Below are 27,210 nucleotides of genomic sequence, written 5' to 3'. Positions count from 1 at the left end.
CCGGGGCCGCGCGTAGTAGTCGTCGTGGTGGCCGGCCCGGTCCCGCCGGTCGGGGCCCTTGCCGAAGCAGGCGCCCGCGCGCTCGGGGGACAGGTAGATGTCCCGGTTGGCTTCCCAAAACTCGTTGTTGGGGTTTCGGAAGACGTGGAGGAAGTTGCAGTGCTTGCCTCTCGGACACTGTTGAATTTCGAACAGACCTGCAAGGGCACGGGGAGAAAACACCACTTACTGCTGCCGCTGATCCTTCCTAGAGCGCACACTGCCGGTGTGGTGCTCGGAGGGGCCAGACCACTTGCCCCCGCGGATTAGCGGCAAGGGGCTCACGGGGGCGCCTGGGTGGCTCCGCAGCTGAGCGGCCGGCTCTCAGTCTGACTCTTGGAGGCCCGCATCGGGCTCTGCGCCGACGGCCGAGAGCCTGCTGGGCGTTCTCTCTCCCTTTCTCTCTGCCCCTTCCCTGCTTTGTCTCTCAATAAATAAATAAATGTAAGGGGCGCGTGGGGGGCTCAGTCGGTTACACAGCCAATTTCAGCTCAGGTCATGATCTCATGGATCGTGGGTTCAAGCCCTGTATCGGGCTCTGTGCTGACAGCTCAGAGCCTGGAGCCTGTTTCTGATTTTGGGTGTCCCTCTCTCTCTGCCCCTCCCCCGCTCACACTCTGTGTCTCTCTAAAATAAACAAACATTAAAAAAATAAATTAAAAGATAAATAAACTTCAGGAAATAAAAGGGGCTACATAAACTGATGTCATAGCTCTGGTTCCCAGAATTTCAAAAATATTCAAATGCCCTAACCGACGGCACTGTGAAAGGTAACAAACCCGGGTTTTCAGTAAGCAGAGTCTCCTGTTGCCCAGCTGCATGACGGCGTGACAAATGGTGGCCACAGCCTTGTTTTCAGGGTTGCGCAGTCCCAGTGACAGTGTGAAGCCCTAATCAACACTGAACACCAGCCCTCCCGAGTCCCTGTGACAGGGCACTGGGACAGCATGGCGCTGCAGGACACGGCCAGCGACTGGAAGACAGCCTGGTCCGAGGGGAGGGCCTGGTAATTGCTTTCCACTTTAAGAAGATGATAAACACGGCCGGATGCTTTTAAATTTACCAAGTGCTATTAATATGGATGATTCTTGTCAAAGCTGAAATCGATCTGAAGGACTCAGAGAACCTCTTGAGGTTTTCAAACTTTTTTTTTTCAATCCGTAAATTCCCCAAATGGGTCCAACAGCTAAAAGTGAAATCCCTCCACAGCACACGTTGTATACAAAGAGACATGATGGACCAGAGTCCTAAACGTAAGACATGAAGCCACATGACTCTCTGAAGAAAACATACAAGTAAAATCTTCGAGCGAGGATCACTGAGCTGAGCGAGGGATTCTTAAGACACAAAAAGCACAAGCAGAAAAAGAAAAACCCATAGATAAAATAGACTTCATCAAAACTAAAACCTGTGCTGCACGGGACACGACCAAAGGGAGCAGGCAGCCCGCAAGACGGGAGAAAACATCCGCGCATCCGGCGTGAAGAAAGGGCCCCGGCTCGCTGGCCACACCACAAGTCAGCCTCATTCACGAGGGGCCACGTGTCTGACAGTCATCTCCCCAAAGCAGGTCCACAAATGAGCAATAATGAGCACACACAAAACCGCCCAACGGCCTCCTTCCGAGGGGCGATCACAAAACGGTTATTTAACATAACAAGCATAACAGTGTCCTGTTTGGGGGAGTCAATGTCACACCCAGAGGAACCTCACTGAAGCCACACTGGATTCCCAGAAACTGACAAAAATAACTGCCTGGGATGCGGGGGGGGGGGGGGGGGGCGGCGCAGTCCCGTCTCTGCTGCCCGCAAGCTTTCGCGCTGAAGGCGGACCGGCGGTGCTTTGCAAAGGAAGGAACTCGGAATTGTCCCCCTCCTTCAATAAATGGTTTGTAAGTGACAGCATCCATTAAGCCCGGGCTGCCGAAGATAAACAATTCGTAAATCGTTTTAATACTTGGTTTTAAGCAGGCGAGTGTAAGCCAGGAAAAGTAAAGGGTAAGGAAGCGCACCCCTAAGGTACAACCGCTCCGTACCTTTGCTCCTGGCCACGGTTCAACAGTAACGGTTTAGCTAAGCTCCTGTGACAGAAACAAAACGACAGCTATTCACAGGACAGGCTGGTCCTGCAGCCACAGGGCAGTGGGTCGGACTGGAAGCCCTCACTGCCCGCCACCGCTGATCCGTCTCCACCGCACAAGCGTAGGGCTTTCGAGCAAGGCGGAATGTGTTCGAACGTTTCCAGCGGCCAAGATGACAGCGGGCTCGTCAGGGAGAAAGTTGGGGAAAGAAACCGAGCTTGCCGAGGGGAGCCGAGAGGGGTCCCCCTGCCGGCCCCGCGGGGGAGGCGGCTTCCCCCTCGCCCAGCTCCTCGGGCGTCCTCGCGTCCTAGCGCCCAGGGCTGCCACACTGGGGCTGCCGCCCCTCCAGAAAGCGCCCCGCGCTCTATTACAGGTCCCAAACGGGCCGGCCTGCACAGAACGGCCTCTGCGCGTCGAGTGGGAGGCCAACGCTACGTTCCGCCCTCCGAAAGGTTGTTTCTTCCCTGGAGACTGTCCTCTACGACACCGGAGCGAACAGGGTAAAAGCATCGTGCTGTATTTTACCACAAATGGCCATTTTCCACCGGGTCACCGGGCAGAATTCGCACTGGAGCTGCCGTCCCGCGTACCATCGTCCGTTAAACAGCGACAGGGCCGCCTGGCATTCTTCTTCCCTTTAAAACACCACACAGGAAAACATGCGTTTCACAGGAACTTTCGATTACGTAGATGAGCCCTACTGGCAATTCCCCTTGCATTCAGGTATCGCAGCACCGCCAAGTTCACTGCTTTTGTTCCAGGGAGTCCTCGTGAGAGCATCTAGGCTGCGCATGCCCACAATCTATTCAGGAGCACGTTTGACGGACCCGCCGAGAGGTTCTGACGCATGGCCGTCGGCTGGAGTCACAGGTGCTTACGCCAAGACGGGGCCCTTATCAATGCGGAAGTGTCTACCACCTGCCGAGCCTCTCTTCTCGGCCAGGATTGCTATTTTTATTATCACAATCGTTCATTTAACCCATTAGCCGTGGTGTGGCCCGGATGCACAGAGGTTGCTTGGGGCTTCAATTTCTGGCCCTTTCGCTGCCTACTTTGCTCTTCTCTATTCTAGTTCCCCCTTTCCAGTTTGTACTTTAATTATTAAAACTATGTAAGTACAAACGTAACTATTGTGAAAGACTCAAACCTATGTAAGTATACAATGAATGAAATACAAATGCATTTCCAAACCCCTTCTATATATATGTCTGTATCAACTCTTGATATTTACATTTTTTAAAATACCATGCCTATGAAAGTGATAGATTTACTGGAAAACCCCAGATGGCAGCATGCTCACAACACTATACTGTGACAAAATGTGAAGATGTTTATGTTCCAAATACTTACGATTGATACTGAACGTACACATTGCCTCTCAGGTGAGGTTCCAAGTTGCAGCTGACCTAAGGAGCAATGAAAAATTTGATTAAAAAAAATAAAGGAAGGGGCGCCCGGGTGGCTCACTCGGCTAAGTATCTGACTCTTGTTTTCTGCTCGGGTCACAATATCATGGTTTGTGGGTTCAAGCCCCACATTGGGCTCATGCTGCCAGTGCAGAGCCTGCTTGGGGTTCATGCGCGCTCGCTCTCTCTCTCTCTGATTCTCCCCACCTCGTGCTCTCTCACTCTCTCTCAAAATAAATAAAACTCAAAAAAACCTTAAAAAGAAAAATGAAGGAATGAGCCAGCCCCAGTCGTCCTCAGCGCCTTGGCCAGGGTAACATTACCAACAGCAGTTACGATTTGAAGACTCCAAAACCCAGATGCGATAGCACGCGCAGGTCCGTTGAAGGCATGCTTCGCACGCAGCAGCGCTGCAGACCCCAATGATTTGATCCCTGGTGATTTAGATTCGTTTTTCATAGATGTGAAATTCTTTATACATACACAAAAATACAGAAAACAAAAATCAACCCGCACATACACCACCCGGATTCAACACTAAGGCTTTCCATTTTCTACTAAAAATCTTTAAAGATGCAAAACATGAAAGACCCAACTGAAACCCCTTTCTGCCTGCTCTCCCTCCCCCACTGCACGGAAGAGCACTAGCCTGAGGCTGGCGTGTCCTTCACGCTCCAAATGGAAACACACACACACACGTCTATATGCACACGGACAGGCATATACACATATATGCATGCCATAAAATACATAGGTATATTATGTACAGACAGGTCTTCCTTGGTATAGTTTATGTGAATAAATGGGTATATTTATATTTACATATGCAAAAAAAACTTGTATATGTATTGACAAATGATGTATAGTACTGCTTTGTACCATTTTTACACAAATAGTGAATATTTTACATTCTTTTTTCAAGTTATCATCACATACACATGACTCATTTTTTTTAAATTTTTTAAAAATTTTTTAAAATGTTTTTTATTTATTTTTGAGAGACAAGGAAAGACAGCGTGAGCAGGGGAGGGTCAGAGAGAGAGGGAGACACAGAATCCGAAGCAGGCTCCAGGCTCTGAGCTGTCAGCACAGAGCCCGACATGGAGCTCAAACCCACGAACCGTGAGATCATGACCTGAGCCAAAGCTGGACGCTTAACCAACTGAGCCATCCAGGCGCCCCAAACATGACTCATTTTAACTATATGCTGGATAGATCACATTATCAAATTTATTTAGCTACTCCTTTCATGATATATATCCAAGGTGCTTCCGATTTTTCATCAACAGCGCTGCAATCGGCATCCCTGAACGTGTCTCTGTGGGTACCATTTCTCTGGAATGCATTACCGGAAATGGTGTCCCAGTGACACATACCTTCACCTCACTAGGTATTGACAAACTGCTCTCTGAAGTGGATTTACTAGTGGACACTTCCTCACCCAGTCTTGGTATTAACAGAATTTATAATTTTTCACCTGATACGTGTGAATAATCTCATTTAATATGCACTGTTCTACTACTCGTTGGGTTGAACATTTGATCATTTGCCTTCAGAAATGACAAATCTGGACACACAGATCAATGGAACAGAACAGAAAGCTCAGAAATAAACCCACGATTATATGCTCAATTAATTTTCAACAAAGGAGGCAAGAATACGCAATGGGGAAAAGACAGTCTCTTTTATAAATGGTGCTGGGAAAACATGCAAAGGAATGAAACCCGACCACTTTCTCACACCATACATAAAAATAAAATGGATGAAGGACCTAAATGTGAGACCTGAAACCATAAAAAACCTAGAAGAGAGCACAGGCAGTAATGTCTCTGACATCAGCTGAAACAACATTTTTCAAGGTAAGTCTCCTGAGGCAAGGGAAACAAAAGCAAAAATAAACTATTGGGACTCCATCAAAATAAAAAGCTTCTGCACAGCAAAGGTAACAATCAATAAGACTAATAAAAGGCAACCTGTGGAATGGGGGAAGATATTTGTAAATGTTATATCCAATAAAGGGTTCATATCCAACATATATAAAGAACTTACACAACCCAACACCCCAAAAACCAAATAATCCAAGTAAAAATGGGAAGACAGGGTCACCTGGGTGTCTCAGTAGGTTAAACATCCGACTCTTGGTTTCAGCTCAGGTCAAGATCTTATGGGCTTGTGAGATCGAGCCTTGTATTGGGCTCTGCGCTTACAGTGTGGAGCCTGCTTGGGATTCTCTGTCTCCCTCTCTCTCTGCTCTTCCCCTGCTGTGCTCTCTTTCTCTCTCTCAAAATAAATATACATTTAAAATAAATGGGAAGACATGAATAGACATTTCTCCAAAGAAGACATCCAGTGGCCAACAGACACATGAAAAGCAGCTCAACATCACGCATTATCAGGGAAGTGTAAATCAACACAATAAGATATCACCTCACACCTGTTGGAATGGCTAAAATCAAGAAGAAACAACAAGTGTTGGCAAGTATTCGGAAAAAAAGAACCACTGTGCACTGTTGGTGGGAATGCAAACTAGTGCAGCCACTGTGGAAGACAGTATGGAGGTTCCTCACAAAAAGTAAAAACAGAATTACCATATGATCCAGTAATAGCACTACCGGGTATTTAAGAAAGAAAATGAAAACACTAATTTAAAAGGTCACATCCACCTCTATGTTTATTGCACCATTATTTACAATAGCCAATTTATGAAAACAACCCAAGTGTCCGCCAATAGACGAATGGATAAAGAAGATGTGGTAATATACAATGGAATGCCATTCAGCCATAAAAAGAACAAGATGTTGCCATTTGCAACAACATGATTAGAGAGTATAATGCTAAACGAAATAAGTCAGAGGAAGACAAATACCATGTTTTCACTCGTATGTACAATTTAAGAAAACAAAGGAAGAAAAAAGAAATAGAAAAACAGACTCTTAACTAGAGTACAGATACTTAGTAGAGCAGAGGCAGGAGGAGGGGAATAGGTGAAACGGGGCAAGGGAGTTAAGAGTCCACTTATCTTGACAAGCACTGAAAAATACGTAAAATTTTGGAATCACTATACTGCACACCTGAAACTACACCATGTGTTAACTATACTGGAATCAAAATAAACTTAAATTTAATTTTAAACTTTAACTTTAAGAACTTAAATTCAGGGGCGCCTGGGTGGCTCAGTCGGTTAAGCCTCCGAGTTCAGCTCAGGTCATGATCTCACAGTCCGTGGGTTTGAGCCCCCTGTCGGGCTCTGTGCTGACAGCTCAGAGCCTGGAGCCTGTTTCTGATGCTGTGTCTCCCTCTTTCTCTGTCCCTCCCCGCTCATGCTCTGTCTCTCTCTCAATAATAAATAAAACTTTAAAAAACTTAAGTTTATGGGGCACCTGGGTGGCTCAGTCGGTTAAGCATCTGACTTCGGTTCAGGTCAGATCTCATGTTCGTGAGTTCGAGCCCCGCGTCAGGCTCTGTGCTGACAGCTAGCTCAGAGCCTGGAGCCTGCTTCCGGTTCTGTGTCTCCTTCTCTCTCTGCCCCTCCCCCTTTCATGCTCTCTGTATCAAAAATAAATAAAACATTAAAAAAAATTTTTTAAATAAAAAATAAAAATAAATTAAAAAACTTAAGTTTAATAAAAAATAGGACTTATTTTTATTTAATGGTGTAAGAGGTTCCTCAAATATTGATACAAATGTTTAGCTTTTATTTTCTTTTCTGTTTTTTACTTATTTTTGAGAGACAGAGAGATAGCATGAGCAGGGAAGGGTCAGAGACAGAGGGAGACACAGAATCTGAAACAGACTCCAGGCTCTGAGCCGTCAGCACAGAGCCTGACGGGGGGGCTCAAACCTGCGAGGTAAGATCATGACCTGAGTCGAAGTTGGACACTTAACCGACTGAGCCACCCAGATGCCCTGGCTTTTATTTTCAAAATGAATCTACATTGCTACAAATTTGTTCTACAGTGCTTTTACTAGGTATCCACAGAGGCGGACCCATACTGATGGTTTCTAACCCCATCCCTGGCAGGACTGAAAGGCAGGAGGCCATGTCAGTTTCATCAGCAACTTTAGAGATCATTTAACCCAGTGGCTCCCAAGGACCCATTAATTTTCCATGATGAAGTCAATGTTTTGGAAACTTTCTTACTAAACGCTTTCCCATTTAGAACTTCCAATGTGATTAGCATGAGCGTGGCTGATAAAATTCTAAACCAGAGAAAAAACTGCACCATGGCTAGCGGGCGCCGCCCGTTACAAGAACGGTGGGGTCCCCCACTAGGCGGTGGAACTTTTGAAAGCAGCCGCACCGCGGCCTCCACAGGAGGGGTGGAGTGTAGGTCCCCCCCCGCCCCCCCAGATGGTCTCACAGGTCAGCAAGCACTGATGCAGTCCCATTTCCTCCCTTTCGGGAGCTCCCCAAAGCACACGGCCTCCCTGGCGGCGCTTCCAGCATGCGCCGTGCGGGGGCGCCCCTTCCGCTCTCGGGCTCGCTGCCCGCCGAGAAGCGGCGTGGAGACCGGAAGGGGCGCGCCGCAGAAACGCAAGGTAAAGGGGGAAGAGGAACTTTTAAATATATATTTTTAAATCTTGTACTCCATGAACAGAAGTATAGCTTTGCCTTCCGTGAGTGCTGCTGGGTGCTTAGCAGTGGCCCTGTTCCCTGCGTTCCAATTTGACCCTGTCGGTGCCAACCAGCTGGGAGAAAAACGGCATTTTATTCCTACCCCCCCTTCAAATTATGGGACGTTTCCCCCACCCTAACATAGCAAAATCATTCAGGTTTGGATCTGATCAAATCACAGATGAGCTAGGAGGCCTCTTCTAGGATTCAACTCCTGGGTCCTGAGGGCAGCGGACATTGCCCTCTGCCTTTATTCTGGCCTTACTGAATATTTTCAAAGAACGATCTGTAATCCGAAAGGCTCTTTCTCACCCAGTATGCTGCACCACAAGCCATGGTTGGGTGAACACCATATTCAGTATTGAGAGTACTGAATGAAAAAAAACAATGTCAAAAAAAGGAATCGAGGTGTCTTTCCTTGGGTGGGTCCAGCAGACCGAACAGGTTCCTTGGATGGAGGTTGCACGCAGGTACCTTCAGCATAACGCAACAAATTCAGTAAGCGGTGTTCCACCGCATACACTCTGGCTCCACTAGAGGGGAGGGAGGGGGGCGCCCCCGTCACAGGCAGCCTCGAAATGACCGCTGCCATGGCTACGCCCATGGCCTCCTGCTGAGAGTTCACAGGCTGGGAAGAGTTGCACCAGAAAGGTACTATGAACAGATGAGAGATCTCTCCATCCATCTAGATCCTGGCATCCAGGAACCGGCCCACTGGGACACAGTAAAGGTTTCACGTGGTCCCTCTACTGCACAGGGACTGAGAGGTGGGGGCAGCGGGGAGGGAGGGAGGGGAAGGAAGTCACATGTATCGAGCGCCTGTGTGCCCGAAAGCGGACTAGGTGTTGTGCCAACCCAGGCAGGCAGCCTGTGCCCTAGCACTCATGTCCTATGGGGTACTTTGGCGGGAAGTGAGCTGTCCCCTCCTTCATGTGCACTGTGCACGCCCACCTTGAACTGGATCACTTTCCCCACGTTCTTGAACTCGGGAAGCACGTCATCATAGAAGTCCAGGAACTGCTGGTAGGTTTCCTCTTCACTGTACTCTAGGCTTGCATCAGGGTCATAGTCGTCCCGTCTGCACTGCTCCATCCCAAATGTCGTGAACATGCTTTTAATCAGAAGCGTGGGACTCGAGGTTGGGAAATTGTGTTTCCGTGAGCACCTGTATATGAAAGGGAGGCTTAAATGCAGCAGTGCAACAGTTAGAATATCAAAAGCTCACTTCATACTTTGGGATAGAGACCCAAATAACTTGGTTTCCACTTACTTGCAACATAATAAACCCTATCCAGATGTCAAATTTCAACACCTAACCTGTTCTAAGACTGACCAATATACTTGCTCTCATGAAGATGTAAAGTTGGGAATTATTTCCAAGTTCATATGCCATTCAGCTGGCTCTTGGTGACATTCACAAAGCCTCCCACGTGTACAAGCACAGGAAAAAAGAAGGTCCACTGCCGTGATGGACTGTGGTGACAGGCACGAAGACACCAGACAGGGGACTCAGGAGGAAGGGGAGAACAATACGATCCTAGTTCAATACGATCTGCAGCTAAGTCCATGCCTAGACAGTAGGGTGACCTAAGCGTTTCAAGCTAATGGGATACTTCAGTTTCACGTGTGTATAGCATTTCATGGTTTCCATGGCATTTTCCTTCCTCTGATCCTCACAACCCGTCAGGACAGTCGGGGCCAATATTTTCCTCACTTTGCAAAGATGGAAGCTGAGGCCTAGAGAAGCACACTTACCTGGGTCACATGGCTGAGACAGTTCGCGAGACCAGAGTTAGCTTACAGTCAGTGCCTGTTCATGTTATGGTGTGATGAATACAATTGGTTTTCATGTAATGAGGGTGATCATTATGAAGGATATTTTTCTTGTCACAGTTTCAACGGAATCAGGTTATACCTGAGTATTTTAAGTCTTTTATAGCAGTTAACTTTATTTACTTCCTTCTCCAAAAATGAGGGGGGGGAAATGTAGTTCAAGGTTCCAGATCATTAAATTTTCCTATCAGGTTTCTAGTTAAAAATTGGTTGTGACAAAGTTTTCAGGAAAATAAAAATCCCCACAACTTGGGAAGAAAAAGAGCTGGAGAACACGGCAAGTGTTAGAAAAATCGATGGCCTTGAAATGACTAAATGTTGAACTCCTCACTCTCCCTCTCTGTAACACATCTGTGCACCAGGAGAGACAGCGCATACAAAGCGCCCCCAATACGTCATACCCAGTGCAGAGATGCGCAGTGTCCATTACCGTGAAGTGTCCGAAGACCCTCCTGGTTAGATTATTCTGTTAGACACCTGGAGAGGAGATCCATCTTCCCAAGTAGAGCTACTGGCAGCACAAAGACTGAAACTTGAACCTGATTATAGTGTTAGTGGTGAATCAGAATTTTCCAAGTACAAAGCACATACAGACTTCAACAAGGAACCAATTTAACAAGGTTAAAATTCTGCTCGTGGGATTATTACATCTGAATGAACTTGGCTCTAGTTCCCAAGGTGTCAAATGAGCATTTGAGTTTTGGGACAGAGTCAAAGTCCCTGTTTAGGGAAAATCCCCACTTGTCCTGGAGACAGTCCATACAATTGGAGTTCATTCAGGGTCAGCCTACAGCTTCTCCTGAGAAGTCAGCTAAGACCAGAGAGATTTGGGAAGGCAATCTAAAGGTGTGGTACCAAACCTGTGTGATTCCCAAAATCGCCTGGAAAGACCAGAGATTTCTCAGGTTGTGTTCCAGACCATCTGTTAAGACCTCAGGATGGGGAATCCATATTTTCACAGTAATTCTTCCCACCTGATCCTGAAGGTCAGCCATGCTTGGGAAGCCGTGGTTTGGGCAGTGCTATTTACTTATCATGCAGTTAGTTGAGTAGAGTAAGACTGCCAGAAAATCACGGAATATGACTCTGGCCCAAGGTCAGCCTGTGAACCTGGTCTCCAGATGCCCCTTCAGGCATAGCCAACGGACTACACCTCTTTTTCTCTTCCTGAAGGAGGACTTGAGGTTCCCACTACCTTTGTCCTTCACGGAATCAAGTTACATGCTGAAATGAGGCTGCAAGCATTTACTGAAGGTCTCCGTAAGAAGCATTTTTGGGAAAATTATGTAAGCAGCTATTAACAAAACCTCCATCAAAGTGACTGTCCATCTCCTTACTCCAGGTCTTTCAGCAGTATTCCATGGAAAAAACATGTAGAATCTGATGCCTGGAAAATCTCTGGTCTTTCCAGAGATACCACTCACTCTTCCTTTTTGGTAAGAACTAAATAGGCCTTTATTTGCCCGGGCTTAGTTACAATCCAGGGCCAAACGCACTGCACGTTCACCAAAGCTCACTTTCTCCTCCTTTCCTTTGCTTTTGGTAAATGTAGCACAGTAGATCACAAGCTCTCTTTGAATCACTCCTGAAAATCAGTGAGTTATAAATAACTACTCTGATAAGTTTTACTTTTCATCAGCAATTATGTTTTCAGGAGGGAAACGAAAAACAAAAACCAGAACTCCCCTCCAAGCTGTGAGTCCAAGAAGTACCAACTCCAGAAAGGTCCTAGAGTTCAACTGTGCACTGACTACAAAAACGAAACCACAGAAGGAATGCTTAGGTTATGGGAGTGTCTGTCTGAGGATGGGTCAAGCCTCCAGAGCAAAGAACAGCTCCGGGATTCTGGAGCAAGTCGCCGCAGCTCTTCGTAGAAGGAGAACAGCTTCGCTGTCGGACAGGACGGGGCTGGATTTCGAAACTGCTCATGGCATAGAATCTGGTTTCACAATTCCTCACTTGAATGACGAAAGTACCCAAATGTTCTCCATTTTGTGCGCCATGGGAAATATTAAGAAATGTTCACAAACTCTTCTGATCACTGCCAATGATCTCCTTGAAACGACTCTCAGGGCTGGGTTTTAAGAGCCTGATGGTCCACTCTCCTTTCCACAAACAAGTACCGCCGGCTGATTTCCTGAAACCCTTTAGGCCGTCTCCCCTTCTCAGTTTTGCCCATCAAACGGAGAATTTAGAATCACAAGAGCGCAGTCTGCAAATTCAAGGAAATGCTAGAGACGCCTCATAAATGAGGAGTCCTGCAGCTGGAGAACCGTAAGCGCAGCCCGGCCCGGCCGCCCGCACAAACCTGAACGGGCATCGAGTCCCAGCTGGTGTCTTGGGTGGGACACGCTTAACATCAATGCTGACTACTTCTTGATGAATTTAAGCAAATGTTCAGGCAACACTTCTGAAGGTACAAAGGGGAACAAACTCTCCTCTCCTTTCCTTAGTTCCCAGGTCCTCAGGAGGCGGCTGTCGGTACTGCCTGCGTCCCACGAGCCCTTTCACAGAGCCCCTGGGTTTCCACGAGCCCCGCTCTCCACTGCCAACGGAGCCACATGGCCTTCGTCACCGGCTCTCAGTCCGGGCGCATGAGAAACATCTGAGGGCCTTTCAAAAGTGACACTGCCCAAGTCTCACAGATCTACTCAACTTGAGGTAGGACACAACCTTTTTAAAGCTTTCTAGAGGATTCTAACGTGCACCTGGGTTGAGAACCATTGCTCTTAAAAAATGTAAAGGCATGAGGGCTTCAATTAAATATGAAAAATAAGAGAAAGGTCATATTTTCAAAGAAGGAAATGAAACTCAGGGTATGGATAATTTTATGAATAAAGTGAGCGACAACATAGAGTCTTCTCATTAAATACACATGAATTTGCTTATTCATAACCCGCTCAGGATTAACAGGACACTAAGAAATGATTAGCTCTCTTCTGCGGAATGGTTAGTAATCATCAGATTGTGTCTTGGATAGATTAACTCACCATTATGAATTATTTGTGTACTTTGAGTTGGTCATTCATAAATAAGACAAATTATAAAAATCACCAATGCCTCCTGGCATATACTATTTAAATATTTGCTCAATGAATGAAGACACGGACACTTAGTTCTCCACATGAAATGTCCTGTCTCAAAAACACGGAGCCTAAAGAGGCAGGGGACTGAGGGTCTCAGAGAGTAAGGGCCACCAGGACAGAAGGAAAAGAGCAGCAAACGCTCAGGACAGCGTGCCGTGTGCCCACCACAGCCCTCTGTGCTTCCCCCACATGCGCTCCCTGCAGCCTCCCGACCAGCTCCCTTCGAAGCGAGATACACTTTTAATCCTGGTTTTACAAAGGAGGAAACTAAGGCACAGAAGGTTTAAGTAACCTTCTCGAAGTGGTGGCCGCTAAAGTCAGTTTCTGCACCCGGGGTCTGTTCTTGAGTCAGAGCAGGGAGACCGAGAATGGGGAGTAACAATATTTTTCCCCACTCTCTCGGGTCCTTTCACAGATGGCCCTCTGTGCAGCCAATAATTTTAATTTTAATTCATTCATTTTATTTTTTCAAGGCATGCCAATTTTTTAAAGTCTCTTTTGTGCACAGTGTCAGCCATTCAAAAAATTAAAAAAAAAAAAAAGAAAAAGAAAAGAAAAAGGAAAGCCAAGCTACTCCAGTGTGTTGAGATCCGTCATTTCCCCATCCGAGCCATCCCCCGTGGACCCACGCAAGCACAGGAAGAGAAGAGAAAGCCAAGGGGCTTGGCGAAGCCGCGAAGGACGGCAGGGTACAGCCCGGGCGGGCAGCAGGACTGCAGAGGCCGCAAGAGTGCCGCCGGCACCTGACTGTGTGCACGTCAGACTCGAGCCTGCAATGCTCCCCAAGAGAGAACTCAAAACCCTCGACATTTCGATTCATGATAAAGCAAAGTTAGTTACCTATCTCCAAATCTGCACGCTCCTGTTTTACTGTAGAATGGACAATTAGCTCGGTCTTTCTCCATTATCCTTAAGTCCGTGGGTGGTTCTGGGTTTTGCCATGCGGCACCGTTTTCCAACTGTTGAAAATAACCATGACTTTACTGGTGGTGTAAAAATCCACAAAGAACTCACTGTTTCAAACATATCCAAATATTTTGGCCAAAATTAAAAATGGAGTTAAGTATATATACATTTGGGTCCTAACACAATCGAGACTTCACAAACAGTCTGGAGACATGCCCCAGCCGTCTGCTGGCTTCCGCTCACGGCCCACACCGGGCATCGCTGCGGCCACTGGGAGCCATCCATTCTGAACAGATCAGAGGACCTGTCGGGGAGCCACCCGAGGGGATGTTCAGCTGCTCTGTTTTGGGGCAGCAGCGTGTCCTGTAGCCCACACACACTTTAAGGACTATAAATAAGCACTGTCCACAGGGCTGATCTGATACCATTTGCTTTTGTTCGTCAGAAAACTCCTGCTGTTGTTGGCACTGCTGTAAAAAGTCACAGAGCCACAAAAGGGATTCCGATATTCAGACATGACCTAAGTAGCTTACCACAAAATTAACGTTACTAGACTTGTTTTTATAGAAATGTTCACTGATCTCCAACTCTGAATGGAAGGATTAAAAATACCTCAGATTCAGCCTGCTCCAGCATCTTCTGCACAGCCTCCTACAAATGGTGCAAACACAGGACCAATGAAAATGTGCAAGTCAGGAAAGCCTCCTCTGGTTTCTCTGGTTAAGAATCTCAAGTGTAACAATTAAAAAACAACCAACCAACAACAAAAAGAAACCACACACAAAAAGGCTTCAGGGTCCAGTTTGCTCTCTACAGCACAGATCTTCTGAAAAGCCTTCCAAGGACATGTGGCTGGAAATGTTTATTCAAATAGAACATTGAACAGCTCACAATGCAAAACATAGTTTTATAAAAGTTTCAATGACAGTAACGTTTAGCATATTTCATCATATACACCACATTCTAGCTTTCAAGATGAGTGGTCCAGTATTAGTGAATATTACAAAATGCAATGCTCAGATGAAACATCATCAACACTTAACAGAGCTTAAATTATGACATGAACAGTAGTAATCCGGGCTGATGACAAAATCTCAAACTGTTTGGAAAGGCAAAGGAAATCCGGCGATATGCCATTTAATTCTGAGCTGTCATTTGAACAGAACATTTAAAATTCTTCTTGACAGACCTGTCTTCCCCAGCCCCGGAGCGCATGACCTAGAAGACTCGTCTGGCCAGCTGCTCATGACTCTGCCTGGCCACCGGGGGTGGGCTCAGCTCTTCCCTACCCCCATCCGCCAGGCGGCCCGCTCCTTCCGACTAACCACCTAAAGTAGAACTGGAATTCCTCTCCTGTTCCTTCCCCTCTCTGTCCGTTCAGCCTACTAGCCAGAGTCCCACGGACTCTGCCTCCACACACCCCAAATCTGTGTACTTCTTAGGAAGTACTCGCCTTATCCAAACCACCACGTCCTACCTGGAACAGCAGCCTTCTAACTGGTCACGCTATATCCACTCTTGCCTCCCTGGGTCACAGCTCCCTGCTCCCCTCATTCCCCCTCCTTCTTTACACAAAAGCTACAATGATCTGTTAAAGGTGCAGATATAAATTAAATGGACTCCAACCCTGCTTAAAATCCCTGCAGCAGCTTCCTAGGACGCTTAGCCTCAAACGCAAACTCCCCCTCCCAGTCCGGGAGCCTCCGTCCGGACCTCCTCCCTTAAGCGCCCCGGCTCTCTGCTTTGTGCTCTAAGATTTCAGGCGCCCTGACGTTTTTTCAGCTCCGTGCTCAGGCCTCTTCCCTCTGCCTGGACCCCGTCTCCCCAAGGCCTCTGCACGCAAGTGTCAGCGCAAACACCGGCTCCTTGGCCCAGCTCTCGTCGAGGCGGCAATCTAAAGCAGCACACCCCTACCGCAGTCACCGTCACATGCCCCTGCTTTCTTTCCTTCCAGCACTTAGCATCATCCCAGGGCGCTTCAAATTCTGGCTCCCTCCATCTAAACCCTCCAGGACAGCGAGGACTGTCCCTTTCACTGCTCTCCCTCCGTCTACCAGACGAGCACGTCGCACACAGCACAAACACAGACGGCACGTCTCCTTCTACATGCTTGGAACCTGCTTCAGTTTGCCTGCCTTTCTGTAATGTCTCACAAGACTTTCTTTCAAACAAAAGTCTTTTTTTAAAAGAAGACTTTGCTTTTATCTGATGCCAGAAAGACCTCAACTGAGAACATTCTACTGTTAAAATGGGAAGCCATTACTCTATAAAATAATGAGAAGCTCCCAACAGTTTTCCTTCACCCTAAAAACCTAGCATGGTCTCCTCATCTGCACTGCAGCTCTCAAATAAGGGTGTTAAAAGTTTGCACTGCAATTAACTGAAGGCCAGAGACACAGAAAACAAAGTTCGTGGAGGTTGCTTCTACCTTATCACAACTAGGATAAACAAATCCATTTTTCTCTGTGATGAGATGACTGACTACCCACTTTTATGCTATTCAAACTGGGGACATGATAGAAAAAATACATCATGCTGAATCAGTCAAGGAATGATGAGCTGTGGGGTCTTGGAAATAAATACACAGCATTCAGGAACAGCAGCAAAATACATCAAAACAATTTTTTCAAAGATCCCAGAAGATATATATATATATATATATATATACACACACACACACACACACACACACACACACACACACACATACACATAGACCCTACAGATTTCTTTCTTTAATGAGTGACTATGTGTTAGCTACAATGACCTTTATAGCCAAGTTGGAAAGGGAGTCAGGATTTAGCAACAAAAAGTATTTCCTAATTTTCCTAAATATCTGAGTTCGTGATTTCTTTCAATCCATTCATTCTAGCTGACATGTCATAAGCAGTTAAGTGTCTCATTTACTAAATAAATGTGGAAACTATACAAAATATTCTCTAAATGAGTCAACCTATATACAACAGAACCTCAGAAAAACACTTTGGTGGGAACGTGACGGGCCAGAGCAACAAAACACTTGCACTAGAGTGGTACAAAGTGTCGAGCAGGGGCCAGCTGCCTGTTCTGAGAAAGAAAACAATACAATTTTATTAGAACACAGCCACAACCATTTATTTATTATCTATGGCTGTTTTCATGGCGCACCAACAGAGTTGGATGTTTGTAAAAGAGACCATACAAACTACAAAGCCTAAAATATTACCTCTATGGCCTTTACAGAAAAAGTCTGCCAATCCCTTGTATAAAGGGGAAGATGAGTAGTTGCAGGAAAGCCTTAATTTAAGGTACGTGCCACCGCCCAGACCCAAAGGAGAGCATAACGGAACATATACCACAACCAGGACTCTCCTGAACTGGAAAACCCAGCCCAAACCCCCGCCTGCCTACAGCTTCTTCCTCAGCCCCAGCCCGGGCCTATCCTCCCAGGGCGGGAATCACCTCTCTCTCTCTCTTCTCTTGCAGCTTCTGCTCCTCCTCTTCTCTCTCTTTCCTCTGCTGCTCTTCCCATTCTTCCTTTAGCTTTCTCTTTACAGGAAAGAAAAGGAAAGGAAAGGTAATTCTTTTCACTCACTTTTTGAAAACATTTAACGTACAGGGAAGATAAATGAAAAGCTTTCCCATGGGCAAAATGGATATTATCCATTCTTTTAAGTTGAAAAATCTATAACTCGTAAGAGGTATCTCGGTTCACTAGCGAGCTGCCCATCTGGTGAGCACCATACCTCTTGTTCTTCCTGCCGTTTTCTGGCGGCCTCTTCCTTTTCCTTCTTTATTCTGAATTCTTCTTGGGCCTTCTGCTCCCGAAGCAACCACGCCTCGTGTAACTTTTGCCTATCAATGTAATGATGCAACCAAAAGAAATGAGCGTTAATCTACAAATACACCCAATGATAGCAAAATGATGAAGCTATCGTGGGAGATATTTCCCAGAAAGCAGTTAAGTGGAAAGAGGAACAGAAGATGTGAGTATCAATCTTGGAAAAGCATTGCATCTCAGTGGCTCTTTTCCTAGAGGGAAACGGCTGAAAATCACTATGTGCACACATGATCCCGGTGACATCTTTTACAGAGGACGAGGACACTCAACTTTCCTTTTAGGTTGCCCCTTGTGATGTTTAGGAGTCAATAAAGATGCCAAGTTTCAAAGCGCCATCTAGCTTTTCCCACTCACAGGGTCCTGCCCTTTCTCTTCTATGCGGTTTTCAAGTGGCAACGCAAGGCGGCGGCACCATGAAAACCTGTCGTCTGCGGCCGCAGATCTTTGTGCGGCTCCTCCGGACTCCTGTGGCTTCAAGAGACTCCTGTGGCTTGCCCCAGGCACCTAAACTGCTCAAAGAAGGGAAGGAAAATCATACCTGATCTTGTCTTTCAATCAAAGCCACAGGTTTTAAGAGGACAAGGAGTTATAAAAATAAATGAGCAGGGGTCTAGTTTATTTTTTTAAATGGCCAATTATAAAGAGTGACATCTTAAAATGGCAAGCGTCTCAGACATCCAATAGCACAAGTTTCTAATTGAAAGGTGGGCTGCATTTCAAAACTTCAAAAGCCAATCAGATATTTATTTTTAATTTTCATTGAGAGGGAGGGAGGGAGGGAGGGAGGGAGGGAGAGAGGGAGAGAGGGAAAGAGAGAGACAGAGACACAAACCATGAGTGGGGAGGGGCAGAGAGAGACAGGGAGACACAGGATCCAAAGCAGGCTCCAGGCTCCGAGATGTCAGCACAGAACCTGATGGGGGCTCAAAGCCAGGAACCGTGAGATCACAACCTGAGCCGAAATTGGACTCTTAACCAACTGAGCCACCCAGGCGCCCTATGATGTACAGAACCTAGAGTGCCATTTTGCCACTGAATTTATAAAACAGAAGTGAAATACAAGAAATGGGTCTGTATTACTTCAGCAACATCGGGAGTTAAATAAGGTTTTCTGTCTCGTCTAGGGCACCTATTCACAGTATCAGATACCTACAGGAAGAGATTTAATTCCCAACTGGATTGTAGGAACACATCTTTTACCCATGGGAGAGACGGTCACACAGCATACATCAACATTCTGGTGCATTTCGTAGGTTATGTATAGATGCTTCTAATTTATGACTCTTTCGAGGAATAAATTAATTGTATATCAACCGAAGCAAAGTGCATATAAATCTAAGACCTCAAATGAGTAAAATGGCACAAACTTTACAGCTGAGCAACTTGAACAGTGCTGAGGACCGGGACCGCAGAGCTCCGGCACGTCAGTCCATCGAGCCCTGCCCCGGGAAGCCTGGAGCGGACTCTAGCACGGCCTGCTGCAGTGGAAGGCCTGTCCTCAGAGTGACCCCCCCAGTAGTGGCCCCCCCCACCCCGCGCCGCGAAAACGCCCGAGAAAGCTCAATGCTGCCAGGAAAATGGACTGTTCCAGCCAATACGGGATGATGGGCCGCCGCCCTCCCTTTCTTAGAGCGTTTACTGAAAAGGGCTTATGATTGCGAATGGGTCTCTCTCCAGGACCCGAGAGCCGCGCATGGGACATGCAGCCTTTAAGAATCGGCCTCTGTGTCGCAGCCTCTGAATCTTCTGCCTGCTGACAAGCGCAGCTGGCCTGGTCACACCCACACTCACCAACCCCTTGTGCTTCTTCACCACGTCTCCACTTCTCCTGGGCCCTGTACTCCTCCCTCACTCTCCCTTTAAGAGGCGCAAATCCCCCGCACAAATCAAGAGTGGAGCTCGGCTTCCCCTGCGGTCAGGAGTAAGGAAACCCAGTCTGTCCTCACCACTGTCACGTCCGCCCACGTTACTGTCGCTGCTACAGCTCCGCGTTAAGGCCGTACATAGAGCCGGGCGCTACTGTCGCAGAATTCGCTCTCGTCTTTCAACACGGTATCGTCAACTTGTACAGGAACAAAGAACAAAGGAACACAAAGATCTGCTATGTGACTTAAAAGCAGCATCTCAAATGGGAAAACAAAAAACGACCTATTTCATACCATGTGCATCGTCTTCACTGTAACAGGACTCTAACGCAAGCGGGGTTGAGTGTATGCACCTGCCGTCTCATTCGGTCTCCCTAATTCTAGGAGGTGGCTACTAGGATTGATTTTTTTTATTTCCATTTTATCTCCAGATTTAAGACGAGGAAACTGAAGCTTAGAGACAAGCTCCTGGAACACAGCCAGCAAGCGGCGGGGCCCTGGCCGCAATGCAGTTCGGGCTCACTCTGCATGGCCTCCATCACCACTGCACTTTCCTTTGGCTTCTGGACGACTGCACCTATTAATGTGCCCTGGTGGAGAACGGGAATGAATTACATGCAAAGAAGCAACATTCCCCAGTAAAGACACTACTGAACAGCTAGAGTGTCTATAAAGTATTTTACTCCTTTTAAAAAATATTTACTTTTTATTGTGGCAAAATATACGTACCATAAAATTCAGGATTTTAACCATTTTTAAGTGCATGGTTGAGCCCCATCAAGTACATGCACATTATTCTGCACAACATGGGAAAGAAAAAAAAAACTACCCCCTGAAAAATACTGAGCACAAAACAGAATAGATTCATCATCTTGGGATGGAGGCGGCCTTTTACAGTCCAGACACCAAGGCCAGATATCACGATAAAAGTTGAGGACGTGAAAATCAAACTATGGTGAGGAATGCCATAAGCCAGGTTAGGACTGATGACAAGTGAGAAAAACATACATCATACATACAACACATAAAGGAGAGATATCTTTTTTTCTTTCCATATTTTTATTTATGTTGAGAGAGTGCGGGTGCGCGCACATGAGCGGAGGGAGAATGCCAAACTCCGTACTGTCCAACTCATGAACCCTGAGATCATGACCTGAGCCAAGAGTCAGACGCTCAACCGACTGAGCCACCCAGGTGTCCCAAGGATTAATAGTAATAACAGTGCTTACACAGCCAACTTTTAAAAAATGTATTCCCAAAAAGAAAAGTGGAAGACTTAATCTAAAGTAGGTAATAAAATATATTAGAAAATACACAAGTGTACTAATTAAGAAATGTATATTTGAAACAATGAAATGCAACTTTCCTGACGGCAGGTTTAGACACTGACGCCTGGTGGGAGTGAATGGGCGGGGGTGTGGACCCGTGGAGTCACAGCCGGAAAGGCCGCACTGGCTGGCCTTTCTACCCACCCGCCTGCACTGTACGTGCACTTCTCCTTGGACCCAACAATTCCACATCTAGCCATTTTCCTGAGTAAAAAACAGGACAATCACCGAGGATATTTAAGTGTGGATACTCATGGCAACTTTTTACTGAATGGTAAAAAGTACGTGTGTATAAATTAATAAATAATAGGAAATACGAAATTCATAGTAAATAAGTGAATGTTATTTAATAGCAAATAACCTAAATGTCTTTCAGTAGAGAACTATAAATTATGAATAAAGAGTTATGCTACATTACTACAACGGACACTGTGTTGCCACGGAAATGGTTGGATCGGGTGTCTGGATCAACACAGAAATATAGGTCCCGGGGCGCCGGGGGGCTCGGCTGGTTAAGCGTCCGGCTTCAGCTCAGGTCATGATCTCATAGTCAGTGAGTTCAAGCCCCACATCGGGCTCTGTGCTGACAGCTCGGAGCCTGGAGCCTGCTTCGGATTCTGGATCTCCTTCTCTGTCTGCCCCTGCCCTGTTCATGCTCTCTCAAAAATGACTAAAGATTTTTGAAAAATTGAAATATAGGTCCTATATATTAAGAAAAGCAATTTTTAAAATGCATAAATATCCTCCCATTATAGAAATAAACATGTAAAGTACATCTACATGCTTAATTTTTTTTTTATTTTAGAAAGATAAAGTACAAGCAGGGAGGAGGCAAAGGGAGAGGGAGGGAGAGAGGGAGAGGGAGGGGGAGGGAGGGTGGTATAGGGAGAGAGGGGGAGAGAGGGAGGGAGGGGGAGAGAGAAAGGGAGAGATGGGGAGAGGAAGGGAGGGAAGAAGAGGAGGAGGGAGGGAAATGGAGGGGGAGAGGGAGGGAAGGAAGGAGGGAGGGAGGGGGAGAGAGGGAAGGGGAAACAAGGAGGGAGAGAGGATATTTTAAACAGACTGCACACTCAGTGCAGAGAGCAAGATGGGGCCCAATGCAGGGCTCAATCCATGACTCTGGGATCATGACTTGAGCAGAACAAGCGTGGCAGACTCAAGCAATTGAGCCACCCAGGCACCCTGGTTACATGTGTGTTTTTCTTAATTAAAAATATTTGGGGAGGCACATCGGTGGCTCATTCGATTAAGTGTCCGGCTTCGGCTCACGTCATGATCTCACAGTTTATGGGTTTGGGCCCCACGTCAGGCTCTGTGCTGACAGCTCACAGCCTGGAGTCTGCTTCATAATCTGTGTCTCCCTCTCTCTCTGACCCTCCCCTGCTCACGCTGTCTCTATCTCTCAAAAATAAATTTTAAAAAAACATTAAAAATTTTTTTTAAAAATTTGTAACATTTATTCATTTTTGAGAGACAGAGCATAAGTGAGGGAGGGGCAGAGAGGGAGACACAGAATCCGAAGTAGGCCCCAGGCTCCGAGCTGTCAGCACAGAGCCTGATGAGGGGCTTGAACTCATGAACCACGATATCATGACCAGAGCCGAAGTCAGACACTTAACCAACTGAGCCATTCAGGTGACCCCCAACCTCCCTACAGCCTCACTTAGATGTCTAATGGTGGCAATCTCTGAGTGTGCTGAATTTATTGAGGCTCTTTCACTTTATACTTATTTCCATTTTTTTTTTTTTTGAGAGACAGAGAATGCGAGCAGGGGAGGGTCAAAGAGAGGGATATACAGAATCTGAAGCAGGCTCCAGGCTCTGAGCTAGCGGTTAGCACAGAGCCCGACACAGGGCTCGAACCCACGAACCGTGAGATCATGACCTGAGCCGAAGCCGAACGCTTAACTGATGGAGCCACCCAGGCGCCCCTCCATTTCTCTTTCAAAAACATGTATAAATTAGCAAAAATAGTGAAAACTACTTCCATTTAAGAAAAATGAGAACATCTAATTTAAGTCTGTCAGGCAGAGATTTAAATGGCTTATCCGAGGTATTTTATAAGACCTGTGTTGCATCAGCTGCTTTACAGAAGACCTGGACTAGTTCATAAAGACTTGGAATACTCAAATACAGCAGCCGCGCTCACGAGGAAGCGCTCCGAGCACGGCTGACCTCTCTGTCTCCAATAGCATCTCCTCTTCTAGGTGTTGTTCGTCAGTAACAGCATCCTCCTCCTCCTCCCGTGGCAGTCCTAAGGGGATTTAAATGGTTTGTTAAATGATCTGAATATTGTCAAACCTTGGTCAATGATTCAGAAAGAAAAAAGAAAGAAGATAAAAATCTAATCTTTACAATTATGGTACAAACCTGTTTTTAAAGCCCTTCTAATAAAAAAGCCTCTAACATTAGAGGCTTCAACCAAATTTGAAACAATCTCGATACCCAAAAGGAACAATAATGGTAGATAACACATTAAATTTAAAAAATTAATTGATGCTTCCATTGTGATACTCAAAAAGGAGATAGAGTGTGAGAAGGAACATTGATCTTTACAGATGAATGGCAACAAAAAAATGTAGCAAAGCTGTCATTTTTGGAACTGTCACTGTAAGAACTGTTTAGAAAAAAAATGCTGGAAACACTGGATGAAAGCTTGTTGGCAAGAAATTTATTTACACCATCTCGGAACATGAGCGCAAGCGCGTTGTTGAGTACTAATTAAAGGCGGACCGCGCTCAACAATGGAGCCATCTGATTGGCGACACTTTGACCGCTCCTAGAGTTACTAAGAGGGGAACAATGTGACATCACAGGTCCCCTGATGTGTGCAGTGACAGGTATACAGCGTCGGCTTTCTAGTATTTGTCACAAGGAGTGTAACTGGGAGCTAATCAAAAGATGTGCCAATCCAAACGGCAGGGCAACTGCCTAGGGCTTTGCACAATAATCAGGCTCGGACTGGGAAAGGTCCTGTGCGGCTTGTGTATCAGGACTGAAGGGCTGTGCCTTTACTTGGCGGCAAGTTTGACACTGTGGTCTTTATTCCTGGGAGACGCAGGATGAAGGATTTAGGGGTGAGAGGTCATGCTATCTGCAACTGACACGCAGAGTGCAGGACAAAATGTGCACATATGTGTGCACATAAATCGAGAGAAAGTACAGCAAACGTTAACAGCTGACAAAACCAGATGAAGGGGTCATAGATGTTTATTGCAACGTTTTCTCAACTTTCTGTACACTGGAGTGTTTTCAAAGTAAGAACGTGGGAAAGTATTCTTAATATAATAAAAACTCATATCCTTTCCTATTCAGAATTTAAATTTGAGAAAAAATGAGGAAAACTGAAGGGACCCTAAGGAAATAAAACAGAAGGTCTCAGGCTTAAAGGAAAAAGACTTTGTATCTGTCTCACATATATTGAGTAGAGGTCTAATCAAAGTCGCACCCTGTCCTAGATAATTTACTTAAGCAGCTACATTATTTTAGCACCTGAAATTAAAATAGGTAAAAAAAAAAAAAAACAGGGTAAGTCCTAACTCACACAGAATAAAATCTAGTTATTCAGATTATTAAATGAGCTAATGTACAGAGACGGCCTTCCAAGGAACCTGGCGCCAGGGCGATGACTGCTTACCCCACAGACGCATGTCCTCAGCGTCGACATGGCCTGGGCACAGCTGAGGCTCAAAACCATGTTGCCTGACTCACTCCACGCCTCCATCCTCCCCAAATCAAGCTCATACTCCTCACAGGTGATCACTAACAGTACCGGGCATAGCGTTTGCTCTACATGTACATATGCAAGGATACGTAAAAGTACAGTATAGCTAACTAAGTGTATATATTTGAATGAGACAACGTGCTTTTTATTCTTAACGTCACCTTAGTTCCTGACAAGACAGCTCATCTCGGGCTATTTCGAGTAGAACTGGATGCTAAAGAGGCTTCCAGTAAAATGAGAGGTCAATACTCCAGAAATTTCTACCACTCAGTTTCCAACTCACTCTTACAGCAATTCTTATAGAACATCTATTCTAGCCTTCTGGGTACTGTTCCCACATCCAGCATGTGCTACAATTAACGGCAGTGTTTGGGAAGCCACACCATTCAGGAAGCCCCACCAAGGGTTGGGAGCTGGAGTGGGCCAAAGTAGGGGCATAATCCTGGCCAAACCAGTGACTGCGTCCTTCGACTGACTAAACTGCCAAAGCACACGACCAGCTCGCCTCTCTACAAAGGCTCACTCTAAAAGCATTTTACAAAGTCAAAGGGGAGAAAAATTGACACAATACAAACAACAGCTCTAGGATTTAAAACAGGAAAAGAAAAAGATGAAGTTTTTAAAAAAGTTATGTTGGAAGAAAATAGGTTAACAAAGTAACGTAGTTGAGATCGTTAAGGGGGCTCGGGGGTGAGGGTGGGCACACGCCAATAACTCCAACCTACCCTGTTTTTCCCTTTCATCCCTGATGCTTTGTCCTGTGTTTAGTGGTTCAGTCTTGAATGAATAAAAGAGAGATGCTACCACAGGCCGCAGGTAAACAAGGCACTCTTCCCATTTGAAATACTCCAAGTATGGTTACTAAAATAATTACTGGGCAACTCTAATGGTAAATAAAATGGAACTATGTTTCCCATGACCGGAGACTCTTGGTTACTAGAGCCCATAGAATTGTCTAGATACATTTTTGCAATGTATTCAAATACGAAACCGTTACATCTTACATGTGAAATACAACATATCAACTATAACCAAAAAAAAGGAGAGAGAGAATTGTCTGAATAATCAATACTGTGTTATTCCAGTGCTTCCGTCGGCATTTATAACGACTATATAATTTTTATAACTTAGTACTAATTTCATTGTAGTAAGCAGGCAGGTTTGAGATATAAATGTTCGATTCTGCCATGGGAAGGACACATGAAACCAGTAGGGACGAAGGTGCCGCAGTATTTTAATAGGAAAAAACAAACAAAACTGGTAGATAAGCACGGTGGCATACCAAACTTCAATCAGAACCATATTCGTGCTGTAAGCTGGTTTCACATCACCCCCAACGTTACTTGAAAGTAGATTTGAATTGTACCGGATGTGTAACTTCACTTGGTTTTATTATCCGTAAACATACTGTTTTAGAGTCGAATTAGAGTTTCGTATCTAGCATTACACTTCGATATATTTAAATGACATTAATAATAATCTGAGTCAACAAAGGGTCTCTTGTGTTACTCAAGTTTGAGAAGAACTTGTAAAATGTCTAAACCCCTCGAGTTCTGGTTTTACAAAGGAAAATATTCACTGAATACTTACTACGTGCAAGCTGCTGCAATTCACGATGCCTGCGCCTGTCATATTAGCTACTTCATAAATACTTACGCAGCATCAGTGGTGACTCGCCATGACCTTTTCCTCCCCTTTCCAGTACGTAAACATCGTTTCTGAAGGGGGTCTAGCCTAACTTTACTCGGGAGGCAGTGGCCCCGGTAATTTTTCAGCGGACGCGATACTCGGTTTCCTTCTGACACTGGGAAGTTCAAGAGAGGAAGGGAGCGGAGAGAGCAATTTCGTACAGAGAAAACAGGCTGAGGCATCGGTTACCTGAGTCTCTCAATCGAGCGAGTTCCTGCCGCCGTTTCTTCCGTTTCTCCTTCTTCAGGGCAGCTCGGTACTTTTTGTGGCTGGAAGATTGACGCGCGCACACGCCGGGATCAACGGAGCGCACCTGCGGCGCCGCCCCAGCGCCCCCGCCCGCTCCCCGCGCCGCCGCCGCCGCGCCCAGACGCCGGAAACCGCTCGGGGCCCGGAGTGAGAGCATGCTCCCCGTGTTTTAATCACAGAACACGGATTTACTATCGCCCCGGCGCTCCCCAAGCGGGTGGCGGCTCTCTTCCATCCCGCCACCTGGTCCCCTCCTCGCCTCCCGAAACCCGCGGTCGCCGGTGACAGTATGAGGCGCGCGGGAGGAAGCGCTCGGGCGGCCACGGTGGCTCCCGCCTGGCCCAGCTCCCCTACACATCCTCCGAGTCCAGCCTCGGACAGCTCCGTCCCCTCTTCTCAACTCAACACCGCCCGCGCAGCCTACCTTGGCTTCTCCGGAAACCTCACCTTCCCGGGCGCCGCCATGTTGCCAGGCAACCACGCCCCTACGAGCTGGCCGGAAGGGGCGGGCTTACGAGAAAGGGAGCGGACGCGGGCAAGCGCGGGGTCCGTGGGGGGATCCTGGCTGAG

General features: G+C 46.4%; 1 protein-coding gene across 1 annotated transcript in view; it reads right to left on the bottom strand.

Annotated features, from left to right (window-relative positions):
• Positions 1 to 27,179, bottom strand: part of ZRSR2 (zinc finger CCCH-type, RNA binding motif and serine/arginine rich 2) — a 27,917-nt gene extending 738 nt beyond the window's left edge. Inside the window, 11 exon segments of the mRNA XM_029930085.1 lie at positions 1 to 197; positions 2,645 to 2,754; positions 3,470 to 3,525; positions 9,092 to 9,305; positions 13,900 to 14,018; positions 14,578 to 14,616; positions 17,407 to 17,493; positions 17,691 to 17,799; positions 23,154 to 23,232; positions 26,581 to 26,660; positions 27,065 to 27,179. Of these exon segments, the coding sequence (XP_029785945.1) occupies positions 1 to 197; positions 2,645 to 2,754; positions 3,470 to 3,525; positions 9,092 to 9,305; positions 13,900 to 14,018; positions 14,578 to 14,616; positions 17,407 to 17,493; positions 17,691 to 17,799; positions 23,154 to 23,232; positions 26,581 to 26,660; positions 27,065 to 27,105 (1,131 nt within the window). The 5' untranslated portion in view covers positions 27,106 to 27,179.
• Between the last annotated feature and the right edge of the window lie 31 nt (positions 27,180 to 27,210).

This window comes from Suricata suricatta, chromosome X (genome assembly GCF_006229205.1).
Source record: "Suricata suricatta isolate VVHF042 chromosome X, meerkat_22Aug2017_6uvM2_HiC, whole genome shotgun sequence".
NCBI classification, from domain to species: Eukaryota; Metazoa; Chordata; class Mammalia; order Carnivora; family Herpestidae; genus Suricata; species Suricata suricatta.
This window is presented reverse-complemented; position numbering and strand designations above follow the sequence as displayed.